The 27184-nt window shown below is 44.8% G+C and overlaps 1 protein-coding gene across 9 annotated transcripts in view; it reads right to left on the bottom strand.

Moving 5' to 3' along the window:
* The window catches only part of MYCBP2 (MYC binding protein 2), a 977923-nt gene that overhangs the window by 382862 nt on the left and 567877 nt on the right, over positions 1-27184 (bottom strand). For all 9 annotated transcript variants that reach the window (XM_033949399.1, XM_033949405.1, XM_033949401.1 and 6 more), the window contains 3 exons: positions 22336-22423; positions 17715-17764; positions 3390-3562 (listed from right to left, as the gene is read on the bottom strand). In XM_033949399.1, coding sequence (XP_033805290.1) covers positions 3390-3562; positions 17715-17764; positions 22336-22423 — 311 coding nt within the window. The remainder of the gene's footprint in view (positions 1-3389; positions 3563-17714; positions 17765-22335; positions 22424-27184) is intronic.

The following is a 27184-nucleotide window of genomic DNA, read 5'->3' as shown; positions in this document are numbered from 1 at the left end:
AGCTTTCTGAGCCCGAGATAGTAGTCATAGGATCATAAGTTTTAATTGGTTGCAGCATTTTACTAATTGATATTGGATGGAGAAAGTTATTTGTCTGGTAAACTTTATATTGTTCCATTTTGAGAATTTTAAGTGGAAAAATTTCTGGTGGAATATGTGTTGGAGGCGCCTTGGAGGAGGATGGTCAGATTTGTTAGGTAGTTGGGGGCATTCCCTCTCAGGATCTTAAAGGCAGTGATGTCTAATTTAAACTTGATTTTTGTGGTTATGGGCAGTAGGTGTTCTGATTTCCATGGTCTATAGGTGTAATGAAAAAATTAAAGTGAATGCTGCTGCTGAGTGCCATCCAACAGAAAGGCAATATGGAAGTAGCACATCAAACCGTAGTAACAGTAGGTGACAAGTTTTAACTTGTTCAATGCAGTCAGTCAGTTGTGAGCCATAGTTGAGAGGTGTGCCATAAATCATGGGTCACAAACATGAAATTTTGTTTCAAACTGCAAAAAAGTGCTAAAGAAATACACAAAATGACAAAATTAGCTTTATAGTGATGCTGCAGTGACCATGAAGAATGTTTACAAGTGGTTAGAGCGATTTCATAATGATTGTGAATCAGTTGAAGTCGAGGAGATATTGGGACATCCTTCAACATCAAAAACCCAAGAGAATGTTGAAAGAGTAAGCGAAATCATTCGATCAAACAGGCAATTGACTATTAAGAAAATTTCTGCAGCTGAGCATCTCTTATGATTCCATTCAAAATATTTTAACAGGTTTGAACATGAGGCAAGAGAGTACGACCTGAAAAATGGGCAAACAATTTCATCCTCCATCATGACTACTCTGACATGGCAATTTCTGTCAAATAAAAACACTGTAGTATATCCTCACCCAGTTTATTCATTGGATCTGGCACCGTAAGACATCTAGCTCTTCCCCAAAGTCAAAATGACTATGAAAGGTAAACATTTGAATCGATTCAGGACATCGAGGCAACCACGACAGCTCAACTTAAGACACTCACGAAATACAACTTCCAGAACTGCTTTATTAAGTGGAAAGAACGATGGGATACGTGTGTTTGAAGTGAGAGGGAGTATGTCTTTTAGTATAATCATTTTTTAAAATTTAAACATTCACTGTATTTTTGATCACACCTCATATGAGTCTTACTGCTGCATTTTGAGCTAGTTGTAGACGTGATAGCAATGGATCACCTCCTTCCTCCATCAAAGGACCCAGACTGTCCTACTAGGAACACACAAATCTCGCCCCAAGCCTATCAAATATGGTGTTCCTCAAGGTGCCCTTCTATCCCCCCTCCTATTCAACCTCTACATCAGACCTGTCATTGATATAGCGCAGAAATATAGCATTAAAATCCACTCTTATGCAGATGACATCCAGCTGCTCCTCCCACTAGGCGAGAACCGATCGTCCCAAATTACTAACCTCCAACATTGCCTCTCTGATATGAAAACTTGGATGTCAAACAACAAACTTCAACTAAACGCCACTAAAACAGAACTCTTATGGATCAGGAAAAAAAGCACCAAATTCACACGTCCTACCCTAGCATGGGACTCCACTCTACTAACGGCAACAGATCAGGTACGCAGCCTAGGAGTAACTTTAGATGGACACTTATCCCTATCTGCCCACATATCCCAAGTAATCTCCACCTCCTTCTACTACCTCCGCCAACTGAAAAGGATCAAACCCTACATCTCCACACCTGACCTCGCCCAACTCCTCTACGCATATGTCCTCTCCAGAATGGATTACTGTAACTCCCTATTTAATGGACTAACCAAAAATAATCTCAAACGCCTCCAACGTGTCCAAAATGCAGCTATCCGCCTCCTACACAACCTCAACTACCATGATCCCGTCTCCCCAGCACTCCGCGCTGAACACTGGCTCCCAATTAGCCAGCGCTGTGCTTTCAAGGCCCTAGCAGTAGCCCACAAGAGAATTTATGCCACCACCCCCCTCCTACATAAAATCTAAGCTTCCCATCTACACCCCCACTCGCTCCCTCCGCTCAAAATCAGAAATACGCCTATGCATTCCCCCTGGAAGGTCCCTCCTCTCAGAAACTGCCCGCAAACGATCCTACAGCCACTTCATCCCACATCTCTGGAATAAACTCCCCCCCCAACTCAGGCAACAGAACTCTTTATTGACATTCCGTAAAATGGTAAAGACCCTCCTCTTCAACTAAAGATCTCCCTCAGTCTACACCCCCCCTTAAACCCCACCTCTCTCTTCTCTCCCCTTTAACTTCTCCTAAATTTCAGTATAGTCCTCTCTTAGTCTGTACTCTGATAAATTGTCTGTACTCTGAAAAATTGTTTGTACCCTGATAAATATTGCACAATTTTGTATGTCCAAGCACCTAAACCTATTGTACATCTTATTTGCCTAATTACTTCTACTGTGTATGTTTACTTGTAGACCGTTCTGAGCTACTGGGAGAACGGGATATAAATCTAAATAAATAAATAAATAAATAAATAAATAAATAAAATAAATAAAGCAAAGAACTAGTGTTACATTAGAGTAATCTAGCTGGAATATGATTAGGGATTGCACTACAATTTGGAAGGTCTCTGTTTCCGAGGCATTTTCTGACGGATCTTATCTCAAATAATGTAATGTTTGTGTGGCTCCATTTCATCTTATTTCCATTCTTAGTAGGTCACAACCAAACTCAAAACAATGGGGATCATCTATTTAGCCCTTAGGGCAAACCACATTGTAAATGTACTCAGCCCAGTTTTGTATTTGAAGATAACTCTCTTTCCTCTGAATCACCTCATCTAGAAAACAAACATATATACAGTACTTAAAATGCCCAATTTTGTATTACACAATATTATTTTCTGTAGTTAACATGAATCTCAAAGTTTTGGCAGTGAACTTAAAATCTGATTTTTGGGAAATGAGAAGTGAGAGGTTGCAACACATGATTCCAGTAGAAATTAAAAAGGTAAATTCATTTTTGATAGTGACTATTCAACTGAAGCAGAAGATCTTGTTAATTCTGTTATTGGGATTTAACAATACAAAATTGGTCAGCTAAGGTATTAAGGTGGTACAAATGTGTGAGGCAAGCTGAGTCACATTGTCTGTACACTATCATTTAAATAATTTCTTCTTAAAGAAGCTCAGAAAGCAAATAATTTTTCCACTGTATTATTTTTCTGTCCTACTAAAACATCAATAAGTAGATAAAAGAGGTAAATTTGAAAATGCAAACTATTATAAAATCCTGGTGCAGAATATTGTACAAAGAATGTTGAACAGAATAATTCAGCATTATTCTGTCATACACCATCTCAATAATGAAACACAAGTAATATAAATCAGTACAGTGAATTCAATACCTTGCAAGTCTTCCACCACTGGACCCAGGCACGCAAGCAATGAAATCTTCTAAAAAAGACTGTTCGTTACTCTGTATCTGCAGTGGAAGGTTACCCTCAAGTGCTTCCAAGATGGTTGGTGAATGAGACAGAGCTAACCCTTTCCCAAGAATACCCGAATGGGACTTGCAAACCTATTTAAAAATAATATGATTTCATTAATTCTTAAGATGTAAACATTAGATTTACAAAAATAACCTCACAATATTGTTTCACTTTGCAAGTAATATGAAACAAAACTTAGGAGCCCTTTCACTAAAGCTTAGATTGTACTAATGGAATTAGTGTGTGTTAAATGCCACATATTCTATTTAAACCTATGGGCCACATGGCACGTAATATACATATCACTTAGATAGCGCTAAAAGGCGTACGCAGTGCTGTACATTTTGACATTTATAGATGGTCCCCGCTCGGAAGAGCTTACAATCTAACTTGGACAGACAGACATGACATATAGGTGAGAGTAGTTATGAGTCGAAATTACTCTAGAAGAGGTGGGCTTTTAACAGGGCCTTGAACACTGCCAGAGACGGAGCATGCCATAGGGATTCGGGCAGCTTGTTCCAAGCATATGGTGCAGCATGTAGAAGGGACGGAGTCTGGAGTTGGCAGTTGAAGAGAAGGGCACAGATAGGAGGGATTTACCAGCTGAGCGGAGTAGATATATTGTTGTACAATAATTATGATTCTTTCTTCCCACCCTGAGGTGGCTATGAAGGCTGCTTCTGCATCTTCTCCTATCCAAGCCAACCCAGGGAGAAGATGCTGTGACCCCAAAATCAAAATGGCAGCCAGCAGAATCACCACTGACTTACTGGGCTAACCTAAAAGTACTGAAATAAGTTTCACAGCTGAGAGGAATGCTTTAAGTCAGGGGTGTAAAAATTCCTCCTTGAGGGCTGCAATCCATTTGGGTTTTCAGGATTTCCCCAATGAATATGCATGAGATCTATTTGCATGCACTGCTTTCATGGTATGTTAATAGATCTCATGCATATTCATTGGGGAAATCCTGAAAACCCGAGTGGATTTCAGCCCTCGAGGAGGGACTTTGACACCCCTGCTTTAAGTGAACACCATAAGAGGGTGCATACAACAACCCATCTTAACGAGGGTCCAAATAAGGGGCTACAAACTCCGGTGGATCGACCTGATTTCAAGTTGGACTTTATCTTTTTTCTGCTAGGTTTTATTTATTTTTATTTTAGGTTTTATAAATCTTCCTATACATTTTTGTTTTGGTTTATGAAATGGCTTGTATTTTATTCTATTTCAATTTTATTTTATTGGTTCTTTCCACTAGGGTTTATTTAATTTTGCTCTTTCCTCCTCTCTATTTTATCCTTACTATACAAATGTTGTTTTTCTTCTAGGCATTCTTAGTTTAGATTATGTGCCTGTCTGGGACAGAGAGAGTAGTTTAATGTGACTATTATATTAAATTTGTAAAGCCGCTTTGACCTTTTGCATTAAGCGGGATATCAAGTATACAATAAAAAAATACTGTATATTCGATCCATCTCACGCAGAAGAGGTAGCATCAGCAACTATATTACTAATAATGTGCATTAGCACAAGCTAAGGTAAAATTATGGTCTTACCTGTTAATTTTCTTTCCTTTAGAAGCAGCAGATGAATCCAGACTAGTGGGTATAGCTCACATCGACCAGCAGGTGGAGATAGAGAACTGATTAACAGTTGGCCTTAAAGCCTGGTGTTCCTCCTGTTGATCCAGTTATGCATTTTGCCCAAGCAGCCCGAAAGGAGCATGAGCATCCATAAAACTTCATTCCAGTAGAAAATGTGCCACTAAATAATACAATTACCAACCATATCCCAACTGAAACCATAAACAAACTCCCTACAAACCTACAGTGCACTTGGGGAGGGGCTCTGGATTCATCTGCTGCTTCTAAAGGAAAGAAAATTAACAGGTAAGACCATAATTTTACCTTCCATAGCAAAGCAGCAGATGAATCCAGACTAGTGGGATGTAGCAAAGCAAACTCAAACCGGGTGGGACGCCAATGCCGCCTCTGCCAGCACTGCAGCGCCAAAACTTGCCTCCGCACTGGCCGCTACGTCCAAACGGTAATGCTTTGAAAAGGTATTACCCGATGACCAAGTGGCCGCCCGGCAAATTTCCTCCAAAGGCATCCCCCCGGACTCCGCCCAAGACGTAGCCAACGCCCGAGTGGAATGAGCATGAAGGTGCTCCGGTACTTTCTTTCCTGTCAACACATAAGCCGAAGCAATGGTCTCTTTGACCCAACGTGCAATGGACGCTTTAGACGCCGCCATCCCCTTGTTTTTACCCGCGAACAATACAAAGAGATGGTCCGACCTACGAAAATCATTTGTCACCCCCAAATAATGGAGAAGCATACGCCGTACATCCAGTAGACGCAAAGACAAAAATCGCTTACCCCAATCCTCCTTCCGGAAGGACGGGAGGAATACACTCTGGTTCACATGAAATGAAGAAATCACCTTAGGCAGGAAGGACGGCATCGGCCGCACCGATACCCCCGACTCAGAAAAACGTAAAAAGGGTTCTCTGCAAGAAAGCGCCTGGAGTTCCGATACTCGCCTCGCTGAAGCCATCGCCACCAAGAACACTGTTTTCAGCGTGACATCCTTCAAAGTGGCCGCTGACAGGGGCTCAAAAGGTGCCCCCTGCAACCTCCCAAGGACGAGTTTAAGATTCCAGGACGGACAAATTCGCCTTACCGGCGGGCGGATATGGTGAACCCCTTTGAGGAAACGGACCACGTCCGGCTGCGAAGCTAGCGACGCGCCAGCCACCCGGCCCCTGTAACAGGCAATGGCCGCCACCTGAACCTTTAAAGAGTTATAGGCTAATCCTTTCTCTACGCCTTCCTGCAGAAAAGCAAGAATAGCCGGCAGAGATGCATGGAAGGGCGCGATTCCCTGTCGTCCGCACCAAGCATCAAAAATCTTCCAGACTCTCGCATAGGAGGTCGAAGTTGAAATCTTCTTAGCTTTAAGAAGCGTGGCAATCACCTGTTCCGAATAGCCCTTCTTCTTTAGCCTTGACCGCTCAAGAGCCAGGCCGTAAGACCAAAGCGGGCCGGATCTTCCATCCAAATTGGGCCCTGAGTTAGTAAGTCCGGAGTTACCTGGAACGTCACCCGATCGCCTACTGAAAGCTGAATTAGATCTGCGTACCACGGCCGACGCGGCCAATCCGGGGCCACCAGGATCACCCTGCCTTGAAAGAGAGAGATGCGTTGTAACACCCGACCTATCATGGGCCAAGGCGGGAACACATACAGAAGGGAATTCGGAGGCCATGGGAGAGCCAACGCGTCCACCCCCTCCGAGCCCTTCTCCTTGCGTCTGCTGAAGAAGCGAGGCAACTTCGCATTGCGGGACAAAGCCATGAGATCCAACTCTGGCAACCCCCACCGCCGGACTAGCAGGCCGAACGCTCGAGCCGACAACTCCCACTCGCCCGGATCTAGAAGATTTCTGCTGAGGAAGTCCGCTTGCACGTTTTCGTGACCTGCAATGTATGCCGCCGACAGAAGCAGAACATGCCCTTCTGCCCACCGAAACAATCTCCTTGCCTCTTCGGCCAACTGCGGACTCCGAGTGCCCCCCTGACGATTGACATATGCGACCGCCGTGACACTGTCCGAAAAGATTCTGGTCGGCCTGTCCTGAATCAGGGACTGAAAAGCTCTCAGCGCCAACCTGATCGCTTTTAATTCCAACAAATTGATGGGCCACTGCGCTTCCTCTAAGGACCACACTCCCTGCACCGACGCTTGCAGGCACTGTGCCCCCCAGCCCCGCAGACTGGCATCCGTTGTCACCACCACCCAATCCGGCGTGGCTAATGGCATGCCCCGCCACAGGTGCAACTCGTGTAGCCACCACTGCATGCTGCGAGCCGCCCGAGGACTCCATTGGAGACGCACATTGTAGTCCAGAGAAGCTGGGGACCAGCGAGAGAGAAGCGACTGTTGTAAGGGCCTCATGTGGCCCCGAGCCCAGGGGACCACCTCCAGAGTCGCTACCATGGAGCCCAGAACCTGCACATAATCCCAAACCCGAGGTCTGGCCGACCCGAGAAGTAGGCGAATCTGAGCCTGCAATTTCTCTCCCCGGTCCCGGGGTAGAAATACCCTTCCCAGAGCAGTGTCGAATCTGACCCCCAGATGCACCAAAGACTGTGACGGGGACAGACAACTCTTGGGAAAGTTGACGATCCACCCCAACGACTGAAGGAGAGAGATTACCCTCGGAGTGACCGACAAACTCTCCTGTCTGGACGAGGCGCGGATCAACCAGTCGTCTAAGTAAGGGTGTACCCGAATCCCTTCCTTGCGAAGAAAGGCTGCCATCACCACCATGACTTTGGAAAAGGTGCGGGGAGCCATCGCCAGGCCAAAGGGCATTGCCCGAAACTGATAATGCTGGCCAAGAATCGCAAACCTCAGATACCGCTGATGCGGAGGCCAGATCGGGATATGTAGGTACGCCTCCTTGAGATCTAGGGACGTGAGGAACTCTCCCGGCCGTACAGCCGCAATGACCGAGCGTACCGTCTCCATCCGGAAATGGCGAACACTGAGAAATCTGTTGACCACTTTGAGGTCCAGCACCGGTCTGAACGACCCCCCCTTCTTTGGTACAATAAAGTAAAGGGAATATATCCCGCGGCCTACCTCTTCCGGGGGCACCGGTACCACCGCCCCCAGATCGAGCAGCCCCTGAAGAGTCATGCGGACCGCCTCTCCCTTGGCCGCCCCATGGCACGGGGACACCAAGAAAGAATCTACGACGGGAGAGGCGAACTCCAACTTGTACCCTTCTTGAACAATGTCCAACACCCACTGATCTGACGTGATTGTGGCCCACTCCGCCCGGAACGCCGAAAGCCGGCCCCCTAAGGGAAAGGCGGAGGGAGCCAAGCCCCCGTCATTGCGGAGTGCGACTTGATGGGGTACGTGTTGGCTGACCTGAAGAGGGTTTCGTCGTACGAAAGGAACTCCTCTGCTGAAACCTAGGTCTCGACGCAGAGAAAGAACCACCTGCAGATCTGAAGAATGGTTTACCAGACCTGGAACGCCTAACATCTCTGAAGCGCGGTCTAGACGAGGAGGACCTCACCGGGGGCCTAGCCCTATCCTCCGGTAGACGCTGTGTTTTGGTATCCCCAAAATCCTTCACCAATTTATCTAAGTCCTCTCCAAACAATAAACCTCCTTTAAAAGGAAGTCTCACCAGCCTAAGCTTGGATGCAGCATCCGCCGCCCAATGTCGGAGCCATAAGGATCTGCGCGATACCACTGACAGAGACATCTGTTTCGCAGATGCTCGAATAATGTCATATAAGGAGTCTGCTAAATAAGCCAAGCCCGACTCCAAATCAGCCAGTTCCGAAGGGACAGAACCCCCAGACTCCATTAAATTATCGGTCATCCCTTGCGACCACTGCAAACATGCCCGCGCCGCATACGAGCTGCAAATTGCGGCCTGTAAGGTAACCGCAGCTACTTCAAAGGACATTTTTAGTGAAGATTCAATCTTCCTATCCTGCGCATCCTTTAGCGTCACCCCCCCTTCCACCGGCAAGGTAGTCTTTTTCGTTACCGCTGCCACCAAAGCGTCCACCCTAGGTAACCTAAACTTATCAAGTTCGGTCGGGTCAACCGGATACAGGAGCCGCATGGCCCTCGCCACTCGTAAACTGGCCTCCGGCGTATCCCATTGCGCCGCGATCAGCTCCTGCATGGCTTCATGCACCGGAAAGGACTTAGGTGGCTTACGTGTACCTGCCATCAGGGGGTTACCCGACACCTTAGCATCTTCCTGAGAAATATGCAAACCCTGCAAAGCCTTAGAAATCAAGGACGCCAGCTCCTCTCTATGAAACAGCCGGAGAGCGGAAGGATCATCAACTTCCCTGCCCGGGGGATCCTCTGCCTCCCAATCTAAGACCTCCCCTTCCTCTAATGAGTCAGGAAGAGAGAAAGGGGATAAGGGAAGATTACCTTCTGCGTCCACGGTTGCGAGTCTGCGTTTCTTCGCCCCCTGCGACCGCCCAGGCGACAACACCGGACCCGAAATCGGGCCGGCCATAGCACCGGTTAAACCCGTAGACGTAGAAGGCCCAGGGAGGGACGGACAGGTCGCCGGTACCGACTGGGCCGGCTGCGAGCCCTGTAGCAGAAATGCTCGGTGCAACAACATAACAAACTCCGGTGAGAAGGAGCTCACCCCCAGTAAAGTTGAACCGGCCTGAACAATGCCAGGGCACGCAGCCGCGCCGTCCCCTAGCGACCCCGGCTCCCCGACCGCCGCTGACCTCCCCTCAGCCGCGGCAGAGCCTTGCAGTCCCCCCGAGTCGCCCTCGAGACCCGGGGACGTAGACCGTGCCTCGCTGACATGGGAGATGGCTAACTCACAAGCTTGCAGGAACGCATCTTCTGCCGGTGTATCCACACACCCGGCAGAACAGAAGCCCGACAGTGCTCTACGCTTCCCACAGCGCGAGCACCGCTGAGAAGCCTCTGCTGCCATCGCTGTAAATGGCTATTCAAAAAACTTTTTTTTTTTTCACCAACGCGGCGACACGCCGCCGACCGCCGACTCCGCCCCCCCCCCCGCTACCGCCGGAACGAACACGAACGACCGACTAACGAAAGAGGAGGCAGACAGCAAACCAAGTTACTCACCAACCGGTCCCCCGCTCTCACTGCAGCCGGGTTACAGCTGGTAATTGCCTGAAAGCCATACGAACACAGCACGGCTCAGCACAAGCAGGAAGTCGTTGGTTTTTTTTTTTTTTACTGGAATGAAGAAACCTAAGCACAAACCTCCTGCAGTGGCCCAAGAACCCGCTCAAACAAACGGAGGGGAGGGTGGAGAAGGGACCTGGGAGGGCCCAGGTGTAGCTCCCAAAGCCGGCACCGATCAGCCAGGCACCCCTGTCCTGCTGAAGAGACTGAGTCTCAACAGAGGAAGCCACAGGAACACCACCTAAACCGGCCCCAGCCAGAATCCAGGAGCTAGTAGAGTAAGCTCCATTCCTGCTGGGAGATAGAGCAAAACTGGATCAACAGGAGGAACACCAGGCTTTAAGGCCAACTGTTAATCAGTTCTCTATCTCCACCTGCTGGTCGATGTGAGCTATACCCACTAGTCTGGATTCATCTGCTGCTTTGCTATGGAAGCTTTAATAAAAGGGCTCCTTATGGAGTAAGGATTTTTTAAGTTCAGTTGTATAAGAAAAAAATAGTAGCAATGGATCAGAACCATTAGAAATTAGCTCATTATCCCTAAATTGCAGGATAACTGGAGTTTTCATGATTATAAAAATGTATATTAAAACATTTTACAAAAATCTTGCAAATGAATAGCCTGGGTCATTTTATAAACTGCAAAAACCTTGATTATTCTCCTCAATCATATTTATACAATCTGACAAAAGTACTGAAAACCCCACCTCTCTGAAGTCTACTAGTTATCCATGAACAAAACAAACTTTGCTTGTTGCAGGTTTCTGAGTCTTGTTGCATCTTTGTCAGGTAGAGACCAATGTTTCAGCTACCATGATGTGGCTTTTTTCAGGGTAAGCTCTGAAGCCTGCAGTGTGACTTTGTAAATAGTGGGTTCACTGTCCTGATTGGGAAAAGGGCAGTTCATCAATTTGAATTTTGGCGGGAAAGTCAGTTGGTCAGAAATTTGAGTTTTGTTGTGAAAGTACATAGAATGGGAAAGTCTCTGGTAGGATTAAAGATGCTCTGCCCGTGGAGCTGGGTTAATGTTATCTCAGGATTTCTGCAGCTGGCATTGTGCTTGTTGCAGGTTTCTTCCTGACAAAGGTGCAGCGAGACCCAGAAAAACGCAACAAGCACAATGCCAGCTGCGGAAACACTGAGAGAACATCTATCCCGGCTCCAAAACATTATCAAAAGTGATCTGAAAGGTTATTTGATTGAGGAAGTTTGTGAACAGCATAAAACCTGTCATGAAATTCTGCAAACTAACAATCTATTGAGAGTAGTGAGTGAGTGATCAATAAGATCAAAGGATGAGGAAAGATCTAGAATACACATGTCAAATACAAGGCCCAGGGGCCAAATCCAGCCTGCCTGGCTATTTTATGTGGCCCTTGGTGTCTGAGGGTGAGGATGGATCTATACTTCTACTAAAACTAAGTATCTTAATAAAATATTCAGCTCATAACTTAGCCTGTGTTTTAGATTTAGGCCCCTTATGTGATTAAGTTTGACACCCCTGATCTAGAGAAACTATGACACCTGTTGAATGTGCATCTAAAGAAGCGTGAATAGAGTCATTCAGTGTGAGAAGAAGGGTTTCATTGCTATGGCTGGGTTGAAAGCCTGCTTGAAAGGAATGAAGTATATTGGTTGTCTCTGCGAAGCTGGTGAATTGCTGGAAAACTAACTTTTCTAAAACTTTTGAGAAAACTGGCAGGTTAGAAATTGGACAAAAGCTGTGTGGAGATGAACAATCAAGATTTGGTTTCTTCACAAGGAAGTGGAAAATAGCATGTTTCCAGATGGAGGGGAACTCGCCTAATATAAGGCTAGAGTGAGAAATAGGCTGCAACAATGAAGAAAAGGAGAATATGTAATTTTCCAGTAGATAGGTGAGAGATTCTAGACAGTAGGGTTAATTCCCTTTAGCCGAATGATGCAGAAGGAATCCACTCTGGATTTTTCTCTCTGCCTCTACAGTACTTCTCTTTAGCTCCCTCTATAGTTAGCAGCCAAGCACAGAGAACCAACCAATACATGTGAAGTAGAGGTACTTGTAGCAACAGGCTCAAACTAATTGTTCTGCTCAAGAATTTAATCAACATGAAAGGTAAATGCCAACACAGGCCTCAAAAGAGCTCAGAAACTACTCCCCAATAAATGGAAACATATATACAAATTATTTCCAGTCCTCAATGGAAGACAGGCATCCAAGAAACAGTGGTCTCAAAACTCTTTGTAGGGCCACATTTTGGATTTGTAGGTACTTGGAGGCTGCAGAAAAAATGGTTAATGTCTTATTAAAGAAATGACAATTTTGCATGAGGTAAAGCTCTTTATAGTTTATAAATCTTCCCCCTCCCAAAGGCCTGCATGTCCCCCCCTTCTTTGCAGCTTTCTCCAGCTTCCCCCCTGGCCTCCCATCTTAGTTTCAAATAATTGCTGCAGCGTTCCTTGCAGGATGACATCGGCCTCCACAGCATGTTCCCTCTGCCGCGGTCCCGCCCCTCCTCTGATGTCGGGGCAGGATTGCGGCAGAGGGAATGTGCTGCTGAGGATGACGGCAGCCTGGAAGGATTGCTACAGAACCGACAATCCTCTCTGCAGGCTGCAGTAATTATCTGAAAGTAAGAGCAAGAGGCCAGGGGGAAGCCGGAGGATGCTGCAAAGAGAGGGCAGCACTAGGGCCACAAAATAGTACCTGGCGGACTGCATGTAGTCCCTGGGCTGCGAGTTTGAGACAACTGCTCTAAGCCATTTGCCTTGCTGGTATCGGTGGCAAGGCTTACAGCTGAGGCACCTCTACAAAATTTTGGGGAGGTGAAAGAAATGGAGGGAGGGACTCGACCCCATCTAGTCTGACACCCCCCGAGGTCGGACAGACCTCGAAAGGATCCCCCCAAGCTCAGTCCGGCACCAGACAGGGACACAAAGGTCACTACATAACTTCCAACAGCTTACCACACCTGCAGGAGACTGAGAACAGACTGGTTACATTAGGGGGAAGCACAACTACTTGTACTAAGGCCAAAGGTTTGTCTCAGTCTCCACCTGCTGGTCATGGTCAGCTATTACCCATCAGTGAATTGTGCCAGTCTGGCAAAGCACTAAAGAAATGTGCCTATGACTCATTAATCTAGCATAGCAAAAAAAAAAAAAAAAAAAGTGTTCAACAACTGCATTAGACCAAAGTGGATTGTTCAGTGGAAAGTGGGTGAAAGGGTGGAAATTTAGAGCACTTGCATGTTCCTCAGAGCAAATGCAAAAGCTGGAAGGGAACTACTACTAATACTATTTATTATTTCTATAGCGCTGAAAGGCATACGCAGCACATACATACATACAATAGTCAGTCTCTGCTCAGAAAAGCTTACAATCTAATTTAGACAGGACATTTCAGGGTTGGGGAGATTATGGTAGAGGAAATGATACAGTGGAATGACAGCAGTGAGTGGGAGTTAAGAGTTGAAACCAGATTTTAAACAGTGGGCTTTTAGCTTGGATTTGAATACTGCGAGGGATTGAGCACGATATATTGATTCATGACGTGTTGATTCAGACAGAAATGTTTTTGAGAAAAACATGTGTGAACTATATGGCCATAACCCCAATATCTCTGTATCCCATGGACACAAATAATAATGCTAAAAATGACTTACTAAACTCACTGTTTGCAAGTGCATGCTTCTGAAATTACCTCTTGAGGACTGTAAAGATGAGGTAAGTACCTACAAATCCAAAATGTGAATTATCTGACATCTGAAATTACCAGAAGCAATTAAGGAAATATTTATAAACTATAGCTTATAAATCTTTCCTTAATTGTGTCTGATAATTTCAGCTATGCACAACTGAAAACAGTGCAACATGCAGAAAGTGAAAAACTATCTGAGTATCAACTGCAAGAGACAAGATTTTGGACTAACTATTTGAGGCCCTTGGTATTATAAAGATTGATTCTTTATGGAAAACTTGTGCCTTATGTGTCCAGTGGTCACGTCCACAACTGCCTTCATCTCTCACCTCCTCCAGCACCGGACACACGCATAAGATGCATTGCCTCAAATGGTTACCTTAAGTTCTTGAACGTTGCCCGCCTCAATGCTGTAACCTCACGCAAGCGCTTTCCTGCGTCTGTATATGATTGTGAAGTGGAGTGGAGAGGACAATTGCATATAGATACAGGAAAGAGCTTGCGTGAGGTTACAGCAGTGAAGCGGGCAATGTTCCAGAACGCGAATGCCGAACACTTAAGGCAAATGTTTTCCATAAAGAATCATTCTTTATAGTACTGAGGGCCTCAAAATAGTACCTGGCGGCTATACACTCTTCACTTAGTGCAGGGCACAGCAAACTGTGGCTTGGGAGCCACATGCGACTCTTTGACCACATGGCTATGGCTCTTCTCTTGTGGGGATCCCACAATGTGTACATGTCTCCTAGTAGCCTCCTCCTTCCTTTCAGGCAGTCACACATGTTTCTTCACAAAGCCTTGGGCAGCAGTTCAAACATACTGTCTGCGGCTGTCCCGGAAGGCTTCCCTCTGACCAATGTTAGCTATTTTTATTTATTTATTCAATTTTCTTTAACGTTCTCCCAAGGGAGCTCAGAACGGTTTACATTAATTTATTCAGATACTCAAGCTTTTTTCATTATCTGTCCCGGCGGGCTCACAATCTATCAGGGCCGATATCAGAGGGAAGCCTTCCAGGTCAGTTGTGTGCTGTTGTACCCGCTGCCTGCGGCTTTGTGAAAAATACGTGTCTGCCTGAAAGGAAGAAGGCAGTGGTCGCCAGGAGACAGGTAACACACCACAGGAGGGAGGGGGGCACAAAGTTGAGGCACAGAAAAGGGAGACAGAGGGAGAACTTGGGGCACTGAATGGAGGAAAGGAGAGAGGGGGCATGAACTTGGGACAGAGGATGGAAAGACAGAGGAAGGGAGGGAGATGTTGAGTCGGGGAGAAAAGGAGAACTTTTGGACATGAGAGGGAAAGAAATGGTGCATATGGGGAAATGAAGAAATCTGAGAATTGTTGGGCATAAGGAGGAAAAGAATTATTGGACATGGTGGTGGGAGAGGAGTGAGGTAGAGATACATGTGAAAGAGAGAAATGAGAGGAAGAAATGTTGGAGGTGGAGAAGATACAGTGGGACAAATGGAAATGGATGCAAGAGGTTGGATTGTTGGACATGGTGGTAGAGGGAATGTTCTTATGTTCTTAGATGCAGTCCATAAGCCATTATTGAGATGGCTTGGGGAAATCCACTGCTTATTCCTAGCATAAGCAGCATAAAATCTGTTTACTAGTTGGGATCTAGCTGGGTACTTGGGACCTGGGTTGGCCATTGTTGGAAACAGGATGCTGGGCTTGATGGATCTTTGGTCTGTCCCAGTATGACAATTCTTATGTTCTTATTGTGCTGGAGAAACGTGATAGGAGAAATGTTGGGCATGGGGCTTATGGGCAGGGGCGAAAATGCTGCAAAGGATCTAGGGTTGATAGAGGGAGAAATGTTGGACTTGAAACAACTCTGTGTGGAAACAGTGTCAAAAGCTTCATTAAATTGTTTATTTATTTTCTGTTAAGTACTTAAAGTTTTCTTTCTGTGCTAGATGCATATATATCCATATCACATTAAAAAATTGTATCTCAAACCCCCTTCTCCGCCAATTGCAATTCTTTGTATATTTTGGATCAAACATTTATGATAAAATGGCTTCTTGCTTTAAAAAGGTTGCAGACCCCTGACCCAGTGCATAATATTTCCCCATTGCTATACGGGTGTGTGTGTACACAAACACACACACACACACAAGTAGCAATGGGGAAATATGCACTAGTTATCATATCTATCTATCTATCTATCTATATACTCACACACACAGTCATGTGAAAAATTAGGACACCCCATGAAATATTGAGTTCTTTCTTAAGAAATGTTCACATATTGATGTTAAATCATTTTTAAAATTTATCTCTGGAAAAGAAAGTGATGTAATTGCAGGTACACAGCAAAAAGTTTCCTTGATTTACTCATGAAACAAAAGATAGCCACAAAAATATGTATTTTAACTAAAGAATAAATTAGGACACCCTATACCCTAATAGCGAGTGTTACCCGCTTTGGCTAAAATAACTGCAGTGAGATGCTTCTTATAGCCATCTACCAGTCTCTGACATCGGTCTAAGGAGAGTTTGGCCCACTCCTCAATGCAGAATTATTTCAGCTGTGAGATGTTTGAAGAGTTTCTTGCATTTCAAATCATCCCACAGCATCTCAATGAGATTAAGATTGGAGCTTTGACTCTGCACCTCCAGGTCTCTCCATTTCTTAGTTTTCAGCCAGTTCTCGGTGGATTTACTGATATGTTTTGGGTCATTGTCATGTTGTAGGATCCAGTTCCACTTCAGCTTTAATTTTCTTACAGATGGTCTCACATGTTTCTCAAGCACCCTCTGATACGTAGTAGAAATCATGGTGAGCTGGCTAGGTCCTGCTGCAGCAAAGCATCTCCAAACCATGACACTTCCACCTCCATGCTTCACAGTTGGTATGATGTTCTTTTCCTGGAATGTTGTATTTGGTGTTTGCCAAACATGTCCTCTTTTTGGTGTCCAAATAATTCAATTTTAGACTCATCTGTCCATAGAACACTATTCTAGAAGTCCTGGTGTTTGTCTACATTCTCTCTGGCAAACTTCAGTCTAGCCTTGATGTTTCTCTTAGAGAGTAAAGGTTTCCTCCTTGCAGACCTCCCATGTAAGTTAAATTCGTGCAGTCTCTTTCTGATTGTAGAGGCATGCACTTTCACATCAACAGTAGCAAGAGCCAGCTGTTGGTGACGTGATGACATTTTAGGGTTTTTGGAGACTTCTTTTAGCATCTTGCAATCTGCTCTGGGGGTCAACTTGCTTGGACGGCCAGACCTCTGCTTTTTGGCAGTTGTTTGGAAAGTCTTCTACTTGTACACTATTTTCCAGACTGTGGAATGGCTAATGCCAAATTTTTTGAGATCTTTCTAAATCCCTTACCAGACTTATAAGCTGCTACAATCTTCTTTCTGAAGGCCTCAGACAGCTTTTTTGATCTCACCATGATGTTCACTCTCACTGCAGCAGTTATGAGCACACCAAACTAAATATCTGAGGTTTAAGTAGGGCAGACCTCCTTCAAAATGCTGAGTAATGATGTTCTAATCAAGTGCACCTGTGATACACCTGTGTGTGATTTGAGACACTTTAAATGGGAGTTAATGTGGGGGTATCCTAATTTATTCTTCAAGTTAGAATATACATTTTTGTGAATATCTTTTGTTTCATGAGTAAATGAAGAAAAACTTTTGTTGTTTACCTGCAATTACAACACTTTCTTTTCCAGAGAACTGAATATTTCCTGAGGTGTCCTAATTTTTTCACATGACTATATATATATACACACACACACACACACATACATGGCATGAAAACTTAATATATCAAAGTAAGGTACACACAACTATGTAAAACTATCACCAATTACAATACCTGCAAAGCTGCTTCTTCGACAATCTCAAGATCATCTTCTAGTTCATTAGCTGTTATTTTCAAAAAAGATTTTAAAAGAAAAAAAATAAGATGAGTATTTTAGAAACAATTCTAAGATGTATCTAAAAAAACCTAAGGCTATCCAACTCTGGTCCACAAAGGCTACAAACAGGTCTATTTCCAGCATTGGCAAAATATTCAAAATTAGCAAATGCAATCAATTCTGTCTGAAGCACAGGCAAAGGAATAGAGTGGGCCACTAAATGGACTGACCAATATTTTGCTGTAATCAGCATCAGCAATTAGACAGCTTTAGGACAGGGCTGAAGACTGGTTTCTTTCTCTCTCCCAATCAAAACATGTGTTCTGTTGGCCCTGTGGTTGAATTTGAACAAGTTCTATAGCTATGATTAATTCCTTCACAACTGATGCCAAGGCTGTCAAGTTTAAAGCTAGTCCTAATTATATCTTTTTATTCATGTGTTACCATATTTTCATGTATGTGAATTCACATGTAAGTGAATTTTTCAGAGCAAGACCCTAAAATTCCAAGTTTTGCTATTCACCCTCCCCCACCATTGTGGGTTTTATTTGTACATAAAATACAGATTCATCCATCAGCTTGCATCCCTTTAAATGTTACAGTTTCTGCCTCAGTTATTTCTCCACAGATCAAATTCTGGAGGAGTTCAAGCAGTTTTACACACTGAACTTTGCCTCTGAGTCTATAAATCAAATCATGATCTACTAGTAGATTTTAGACTACACATAAAGTGGGAGCAGGGAAATCAATTTTTGATTTCATGTATTTCTTGTGGGATCCTGACAATTAGTAGGAAGACAATTCATAGGATATGACAGTTGGTAGGATCTTCCTACAAATTTTCATCCTACCGATTGTTGTATCTTAACAATTGCCGTACAAAATTCTCCTACCATTACAAATGGCATTGTAACAGGAGGGGGGCCTCTATCATGTGCGTAGGCCGAGTTCAAACCACCTCCATCACAACACTCCACATACCCCCAACAACCTCCTCCTCCATACTGTTCCCTCTCACGGGTGGTCCACGTAGGCTGACACCCCTGTGCACCCCCCACCACTACAGAGAGCCCCCTCCCAACCTCCCACATATCCCCTAACACTTCTCTGACAGCCGCACCCCATTTCGTACCTTTCCCTCTCACGGGCGCTCTGTATAGACCCAACATCCCCATTAACCCCTCTCGGCTTTCCGACACCCCTCTGATATCCCTAAACACCCCTGTAGCTTTCAATGAAATACTGGCAGGAGGGATGACCACTCCCCTCCTACCACTAGGACAGCCTTTTCAAAATGGTGTCACTTCCCACCTCACAGTGCATCTTGGAATCACAGGGTCCCTCCCAGTGCATCTCAATCAGGGCCTTAGTCCCCTCCCAGTAATCCCAAGTTGCACTGGGAGGGTGAAGGGCTGCCATTTCAAAGAGGTGGCAATATCAGTAGGAGGGAGTGGGCATTCCTCCTGCCGATGTTTCAGCGAAAGGTACGGGGTGGGGATGTCACAGCTATGTTTGGGGAGGTGGGGGCTGTGGAGGAGGGATCAGTTGGGATGTCAGGGCCTATGCGGACTCCCCGTTAAGAGGAAAAGGTATGGGGGGTATGGATGTCAGAGAGGTGTTGGGGGATACATGGGGCATTGGGGAAGGGGCTATTCTTTGAGCGGGGCTATTGTTGGGGATGTTGAGGGGTGTGGAGTCGGCCTACATGCTTAAGGGGGGGGGGGCAGCCTCCCTCCTGTTTTGATGTTGCAGTGGCAGTAGGACAATTGGGTATGGCAGTTGGCAGGATATGACAACTGGTTGGACAACAATGGGTAGGAAGATCCCAATTGTATCCTACAAATTGTTTTCCTGCCATTTTACTAATTGTCTTCCTACCAACTGTCATAGACCCGTATTTTGTAAGTCTGTACCACATACTTCATCACTCTTACTTCCATAACTATTGTGTTCTATACACCTTCCCCTTGTGCATGAAAAAATAATTACATGAATTCAAGTGGTAGTTTGCTGTATATCCCTACAGTATAAAATTCTCCTCTACTGCCAACTCCAGGCTATGTCTCTTCTCTCTTACTGCATCTTACGCTTGAACAGACTGCCTGAGTCAGTACGTCAAGCTCCATCTCTAGTAGTACAGTATTCAAATCTAGGTTAAAAGCTCGTTGTTTCAAAATTGCTTTTAACTCCTAAATTATACTCACTTGTAAACACCCATGCCTGTTTTATCATTCCCTCTCTAACAAACTCCCTGAACCCCTAACTTGTTCTGTTTGCCTGTTTTAATTAAATTGTAAGCTCTACTGAGTAGGGACTGTCTCTTCAATGTTTAATATAAAGCACTGTGAACGTCTAGTAGATATATAGAAATGATAACACTATGTAACATGATTTTTGTTCTTGGGCAGTGTGATTTCCTAATTTCTCACGCCTAAAAAGTATATAAAAATGTCTGTTATTTCCAGGATAGTGCAATTTATCTATTTAAAATGTGAAAATGTCAAATTTTAATCTTTTCATTTGTATAAAGTCTGACAAAGCAACATATGAATCACATTTAACATGTATTTAAATTGAATATATACAAAGATGACCAAAGAAGATTTAGAAGTGATTTGTGATAAGTCACTTTCACAAATCAGCCCCCAGATGTAATCTCCCATCATGTTCTCATTATACTGTACTTGGTTGTTGTGGTGGTGGCGTTCAAAGTCCAGTATATCTTTGCAAAAGTGCTCACCTTGCTTCTCTGAATATGCTGAAACCAACAATGTTCAAAAACTTCTTTATTTCTTCAACAAGGGCTAAAAACACAATCCACATTTGTATTGCATGGACCCAACACAGGCCATGTTTCGGTAAAACACCTTCCTCAGGGGTCCAATGGAAAAGGATGTTATAAAATCGTGTTGTAAACCTTTTTAAAACTGTGCAGGCGTCATTGGACCCCTGAGGAAGGTGTTTTACTGAAACAAGGCCCATGTTGGGTCCGTGCAATACAAATGTGGATTGTGTTTTTAGCCCTCATTGAAGAAATAAAAGAAGTTTTTGAACATTATTGATTTCCACATTTTCGTTTTGTTTGGGTTGTCATCTTCTCTGTGGAAACTTGGGTCATTTCTTTGGGGTTTTTTTTTTTTGTTGTTGATTTCTCTGAATATGCTCCCATGTTCGTAAGAATATGAAAACAGTCTTACTGGGTCAGACCAATGGTTCATATAAGCCTAGTAGCCTGTCTTCACAATGGCCAATCCAGGCCACTAGTACCTGGCAAAAACCTAAATAGTAGCAACATTCTATACTACCAATCCAGGACTTGCAGTGAATGTCTCAAGATAAGCATCAAGGACAGACTTTGAGAGACATCCTATGGCCCAACCAACTCCATGTAGCCTTCACCTTGTGATTGCCCAGGAAGCCCCAAACTATTGCAACAAAGCTGTTCAAAGCCGCTTTCTCCTTCCTAGTTAGCTTCTTAGGAAACTCCTTGCATTCTAGGATCTTCTTTATTGTGGTCCGAAGACGTAAGCTTTGACCTTTGCTTCGTACAGATTAGGGAAGATGTCTTGAAGGTATTTAAAGGCTTCTGACTCCTTATCTAGAACTCTGTCAAATTGTTCATTAGGCCCAATTTGATTTGCAGTTAAGGCATTAGCACCTTCCAGAGGACCACCAGCGGTCCCCACTTGACATTGTTTCTCCCCAGAGAACTTGGTCCACTGTGGCCAGTCCCGCCTTTAGTAGTGCGCCTTTGTGTCCCTGCTGTCCCAAAGGCAGAGATAGCAGGGAAACTTCAAAAACTGCTTTGGAGACCTATTAGGAATGCTACCATTTTGAAGTCTCCAGTGACCTCCCAGCTGGGTGCCTAGTAAGGTCTTGATGCTGCTAATGAGCCAGTGGAAGACATGGGTACTTGTTCCTGTTATGGAGCAGCACGCTTTGATGCTCCAGGATGAGGTGTCAATGAAGAGTTGCTATTTCGAGTTACAAGTGATTCCAATTGCTTCAAACAGACTTGTTATATTGTGGCATAAGCAAAGTTCATCTCCTCCCACAGCTGCAGTAAGTCTTACTGCCTGAATTGCTATGTAGTAATTTTTTTTTTTTTTTACTGAAGTGGCAAATGCGGTGTGCCTTGGGTATTGTTTGCCATGCAGCAATACCCTACTGTGCCTTAGTACAAGGGTCCCTAAATTTATTCAGTTTGGAATCAATCTGGAATATTGTGCAAAAAAGGTAAATTTCCAAATATTGATGTCCTGGTCACAAAAGCAAAGTTTGAGGGGAATGATAGCGATTTTCTATACTTTTGTTGCATAGACAATTAAGAAATAACATATTACCCAGGAACAAAAAAATAAATAAATTTTGTTACATAGTGTAAGTAGTAAATGAAATCATATGGATATGGAAGTAAGGCTCTCAATATCATCTTTATCGAGATGCTGTTGCAAATCTGCATGGTCTTTACCAATAATGGAAGCTATCAATTCAAAAGTCTCTTCAAATCAGAATAGATTCCATATGGTAAACATTGTCAACTGCAGGAATTCAAGAACTGCCCCCCAAGCATCTTACCAATAGGAAGTGCAAGGTCCTTTTTCATCAAAGCAGCTGCACATATTCCTCCAAGATTAGCCAACTCTTTCTCCAAATGAATAATACCCTGCAGAAACAAGCAGAAACAATTACTTTCCACAGCAATAATTGCTGAAGAGTTCTTACATTTTGTGTCTGAAAATGATAATGATGTAGTTTGAAAAAATGAAGGAAATCTTTTTTGAGAACACTGCAGTACTGTAGCATAGTTGCTGGAAATAAGGATCTCTTGACAGTCTAAGTGCATATTTTCAGTGAAGACTAGTTCGTCTACTCTATAGTTATCTCCCTCCCTTCCACTTAGCCCCTCTACTCTGTATCTGGCCAAAGCAAACTTACCGTATTTTTTGTTCTATAAGACGCACTTTTTCCCCCCCAAAAAGTGGGTGGAAATAAGGATGTGTCTTATGGAGCGAATACTAACTAACCTCCCCCCTCCACTACCTTCATTTCTCCGGCGGTACGGGCGGTCCAGCACTGTAGGGCAGGAGCTTTCAGCCTCCTGCCCTTCCATCTGACTTTCTCCCCAGGCAGAGGCAGAGTCGGAACAGCAAGAAGGCAGGCACGAGTTTTTCACTTCCTGCCTTGCCGCTCCGTTAATGGCGGTCCAGCGCTGTAGAGCAGGAGCTTTCAGCCTAGCATGAATAGGCAGAGAAGACATTCCATATCATCTTTACCTGCCTTCATGTTTTCTCCATCCTATATAATAAAACGCTAGCCGCGCATGTGCACTCAGACCTGCGTGATCTGTAATCCCTGATCCGTAGGTCCGTGGCCAGAGTGCGTATGCGGAAGCCAGATCGGGAAAGCACAGCACAGCCGGCGACTACCCCCTCCCGCCCTCACTCACTGCAAAACCACCACCTCCTCCTTCTCGCCGGCTCACCCGCATTTAAATGGAGAGAAAAGCGCTGCACCGCTGTTTTCCTTCTGATTTGGTTTCCTTGCTGACTCGGACTGCTGCTTCTTCATGTCATCACCAGTGTTTCTGTCATTATCACTGTCCTGCCCTTTTTCCATCTGTTCTCCGGAACTGCCACACGTGCCATAAACTGCCACAGGCTCCACCACTGTACGCATCGCAGAAGCAGCATTGAGAGAAAAGCGCTGCACCGCGCTACCGCTGGCTTTGCCGTCTTCTGTCCACTGCGGCCCGCCCTCTCTGACTACTTACTGTTTCTGCTAGGGTTGGCCGCAGTGGACAGAAGACGCCGAAGCCAGCGGTAACGCGGTGCAGCGCTTTTCTCTCAATGCTGCTTCAACGATGCGTACAGTGGTGGAGCCTGTGGCAGTTTATGGCATGTGTGGCAGTTCCGGAGAACAGATGGAAAAAGGGCAGGACAATGATAGTGACAGCAACACTGGTGATGACGTGAAGAAGCAGCAGTCCGAGTCAGCAAGGAAACCAAATAAGAAGGAAAACAAAGCCCGTGCTGAGGGGGGCCACTTCAGAAAACAAACAAAAACAGCATGATGAACGTTGAGAAGCTAACAGGAGAGGAAGCTACGAATGAGACAGAGAGGAAGGAGCCCTGTGCAGATGTTTCTGCCCCAGTGAATGGCGAATTTGCAGCCCAGCAGAATGAGAATGGTGAAGACAAGAACCGGGAAGAAGACCACAGTTTGGGTAGTGTAAAGCAAGAGGTGCCGACTGAATATACACAGAATGACACACACATTGATGCTAAGATGGAAAAGTTAGGCAGTGACAGAGAGAGAGAGACAGATAGAAAGAAAGACAGAAAGCTGCCAAGGAGAGAGAGAAAGAAAGACAGACAGTGGCCAAGGAGAGTGAGAGAGAGAGACAGAAAGAAAGACAGACAGTGGCCAAGGAGAGTGAGAGAGAGAGACAGAAAGAAAAACAGACAGACAGTGGCCAAGGAGAGGTAGAGAAAGAAAGACAGAAGGCGACCAAGAATAGAGACAGAAAGAAAGAAAGAAAGACAGTGGCCAAGGAGAGAGAGAGAAAGAAAAAAAGACAGACAGACAGGCAGTGGCCAAGGAGAGAGAGAGAAAGAAAGAAAGACAGACAGCAGCCAAGGAGAGAGACAGAAAGAAAGACAGACAGACAGACACATCTATTCTAGCACCCGTTAATGTAACGGGCTTAAAAACTAGTTTACTATATTAAATTACTCTGGAAAAGGTCACCAGTTTACACAATACAGTCACTTTCTGGTTGTGATGATTGTGCCAAACCAGATGATTTCTTTTGACTGGATGAACAGAGAAGGCATGTGCTGGTATACTTGGATTTCAGCATAGCCTTTGATACAATTTCCCTTAGAAGCCTGGGAATGGATCCCAAGATGATCAGATGGATAAAAAATGTGTGCGTAGCAAACAACCTAGAGAGAAATGGTGTTTATCTGGAAAAAGGAAGAGTGATTAGTGGTGTGCCATAGGGCTAATATTGCTCTGCAGGGTTAAAAGGGAAAATTTGCCCTTTGGCAGATGTGCATAGATCGGGAGGCAGTCAGTAAGTCGCTTAGTGCCGAGCAGCAGCACCAAAGCGTGCTCCTGCTCAGTGCCGCTCAGCGGCTGAAGAAAAAACAGAACTCGTGGCAGCCACCGACTGGGTTAGCAGCAGGACAGGAACACGAAAAGCTTGCTCCTGCCCGCTGCACCTCTGGACCACCAGGGATCGGCAGAGGAGGTACGACGGACAGGGCAGGGAGGGTGAACAGGGTGCAGAGCCTGACAGGGGAGGGAGGGAAGAATGGGTGCTGAGTGCAGAGCCTAATAGGGGAGGGGGGCTGGGCACAGAGCTTGACAGGGGAGGGGGATTGGGTGCAGAGTCTGACAGGGGAGGGAGGGAAGGAAAGGGGCTGAGTGGAGAGCCTGGCAAGGAGGGGGCTGGGTGCAGAGCCTGGCAGGCACTTGAATATTAAGCCGCCTGGTTTATATTCGAGTCAATCATTTTTCCTCCTTTTTGTGGGGGAAATGGGAGCGTCAACTTATATTCGAGTATATACGGTACATTGGATCTCTAAAGAAGAGTAAGGGATGGATGGCATGGATAGGTAGACTAGATAGAAACATGAAGGCAGATAAAGACAGTATGGCCTATATTTCTATTGAACCTTTTTGAGTAGACTCAATGGGTTCATGTTGATCTCTCTGTCTCTCCAGTCTCCCATCACTTATTATGTTATTACAGTGGAACCTTGGTTTACGAGCATAATTCATTCCAGAAGTATGATCGTAAACCAAATTGCTTGTATATCAAAGCGAGTTTCCCCATAGGAAGTAATGGAAACTCGCTTTGACCCCGAGGCTACCGGCACTGCTCCATTCCCCTCCCCTTGAGGCCACCGGCACTGCTCCATGCCCCCCCGCGATCCGGCATCCTCCCCCCCCCACTCGTGTCGCCCCCCCCTCCCCTGCGATCCTACTTCCCCCCCATGCACCGAAATAACATCCTTTACCCCAATTTGGCACCGGCACCAACGCACAGGACATGCTGGTGCCTGAAGATCCTCCCTCTTGCCTGTGCTGGGCTGGACTGGGCCTTAAGTATTTGCGCATGCACAAGGCCTTCTGGTCTCGCTCTCTTCGAGATTCAGAGAATCCAACGCACCGCCCAGCCCATCCAAGAGAGAGGATCTTCGGGCACCAGCACCGGCATGTCCTGTGCGTTGGTGCTAATGCCAAATTGGGGTAAGGGATATTATTTCAGTGCTCGAGGGGGGATGTAGGATCGCCGAGGGGGGGGGATGTCGGATCGCGGGGGTGGCACTCGTAAATCAAGTCAAACTCGGTTTCCGAGGCACCGATTTTGCGAATGTTTTGCTCATCTTGCAAAACACTCGTAAACCGAGGTTTGACTGTATTTCACATCTAGGCCCAAATAATCTTAAATTCAAGGTACTGTCAGTAGTCTACAAAATCATAAAAAGGAGGAAAACAAACAAGAAAAACAACATAATTTACTAGATCAACATGAGCAACTTAATAAAAAAGCAGCACTGGAGGGAAAGGATAGGATACCACAAGAGGAATGCCTGGGGAGAGTCACATCTAGACTCCAGCATGGCCCTATGATGGGAGAGGGTCAGGAAAAGCCATTGAAAAATAGTAGATTTTCAGCAGGTATTTGAATTTGAGGAATGAAGAGACTGATCTAAATTGGAGATTGAATGAAACAAAACTATTGAACAAAATTTTGTTTAGCAGTGCTCAAGTTGTTTTTGTGTTGTATGAAACTGAATTAATTCACCATTATAATCTCTTCTGAACTCAATAATAAAAATGGTGTATTGAGTATGAAACTTCCCATATGTTAGAAATCAAATTCAAGCAGTACATATACAATAAAATGACAAACACAAGGGACTATGGAAAAGCAAATATTTTCCATTCTTGAAGATGGCACAAAATTAAAATTATCCTTCATGTTACTTTCAGCAGATTATTATTTATGAATATAAGAGTTGTTTTACTTGCATTCTCATTCTGATGCCAATATTCAAGTTTGCTTCATAGTTCTCTCCCTAAACATGCCCATCAGGCATTCATGAATCCATGCTAACATTAAAGACTTGCTAATGTTCAAAAATCGTTTTGATCTAAAACGCCATTATCACATATAAATGTGTTCTTTGATTAAAATAGTGCTTCAAATATAGCAAATGACCGTGAAATGTGAGGGGAAGCAGTTATTAAAGTTCCTAGCAACATATAACTGGATGAATTCTGTGCAAAAATTAAAATTGGGCATACTTTGTGCTTTTTGTGCAGAACAACCCCCTTCATGAAATCTGACCTGCAGCACACACCTCAGGCTCAATCCTTTAAGCAATCTCACTTTCCAGGTATCACACCTTTA

The sequence above is a fragment of the Geotrypetes seraphini genome, chromosome 6 (assembly GCF_902459505.1).
Source record: "Geotrypetes seraphini chromosome 6, aGeoSer1.1, whole genome shotgun sequence".
Taxonomy (NCBI): domain Eukaryota; kingdom Metazoa; phylum Chordata; class Amphibia; order Gymnophiona; family Dermophiidae; genus Geotrypetes; species Geotrypetes seraphini.
Note: the sequence above shows the minus strand (reverse complement) of the source record. Positions and strands in the feature narration are given on the sequence as shown.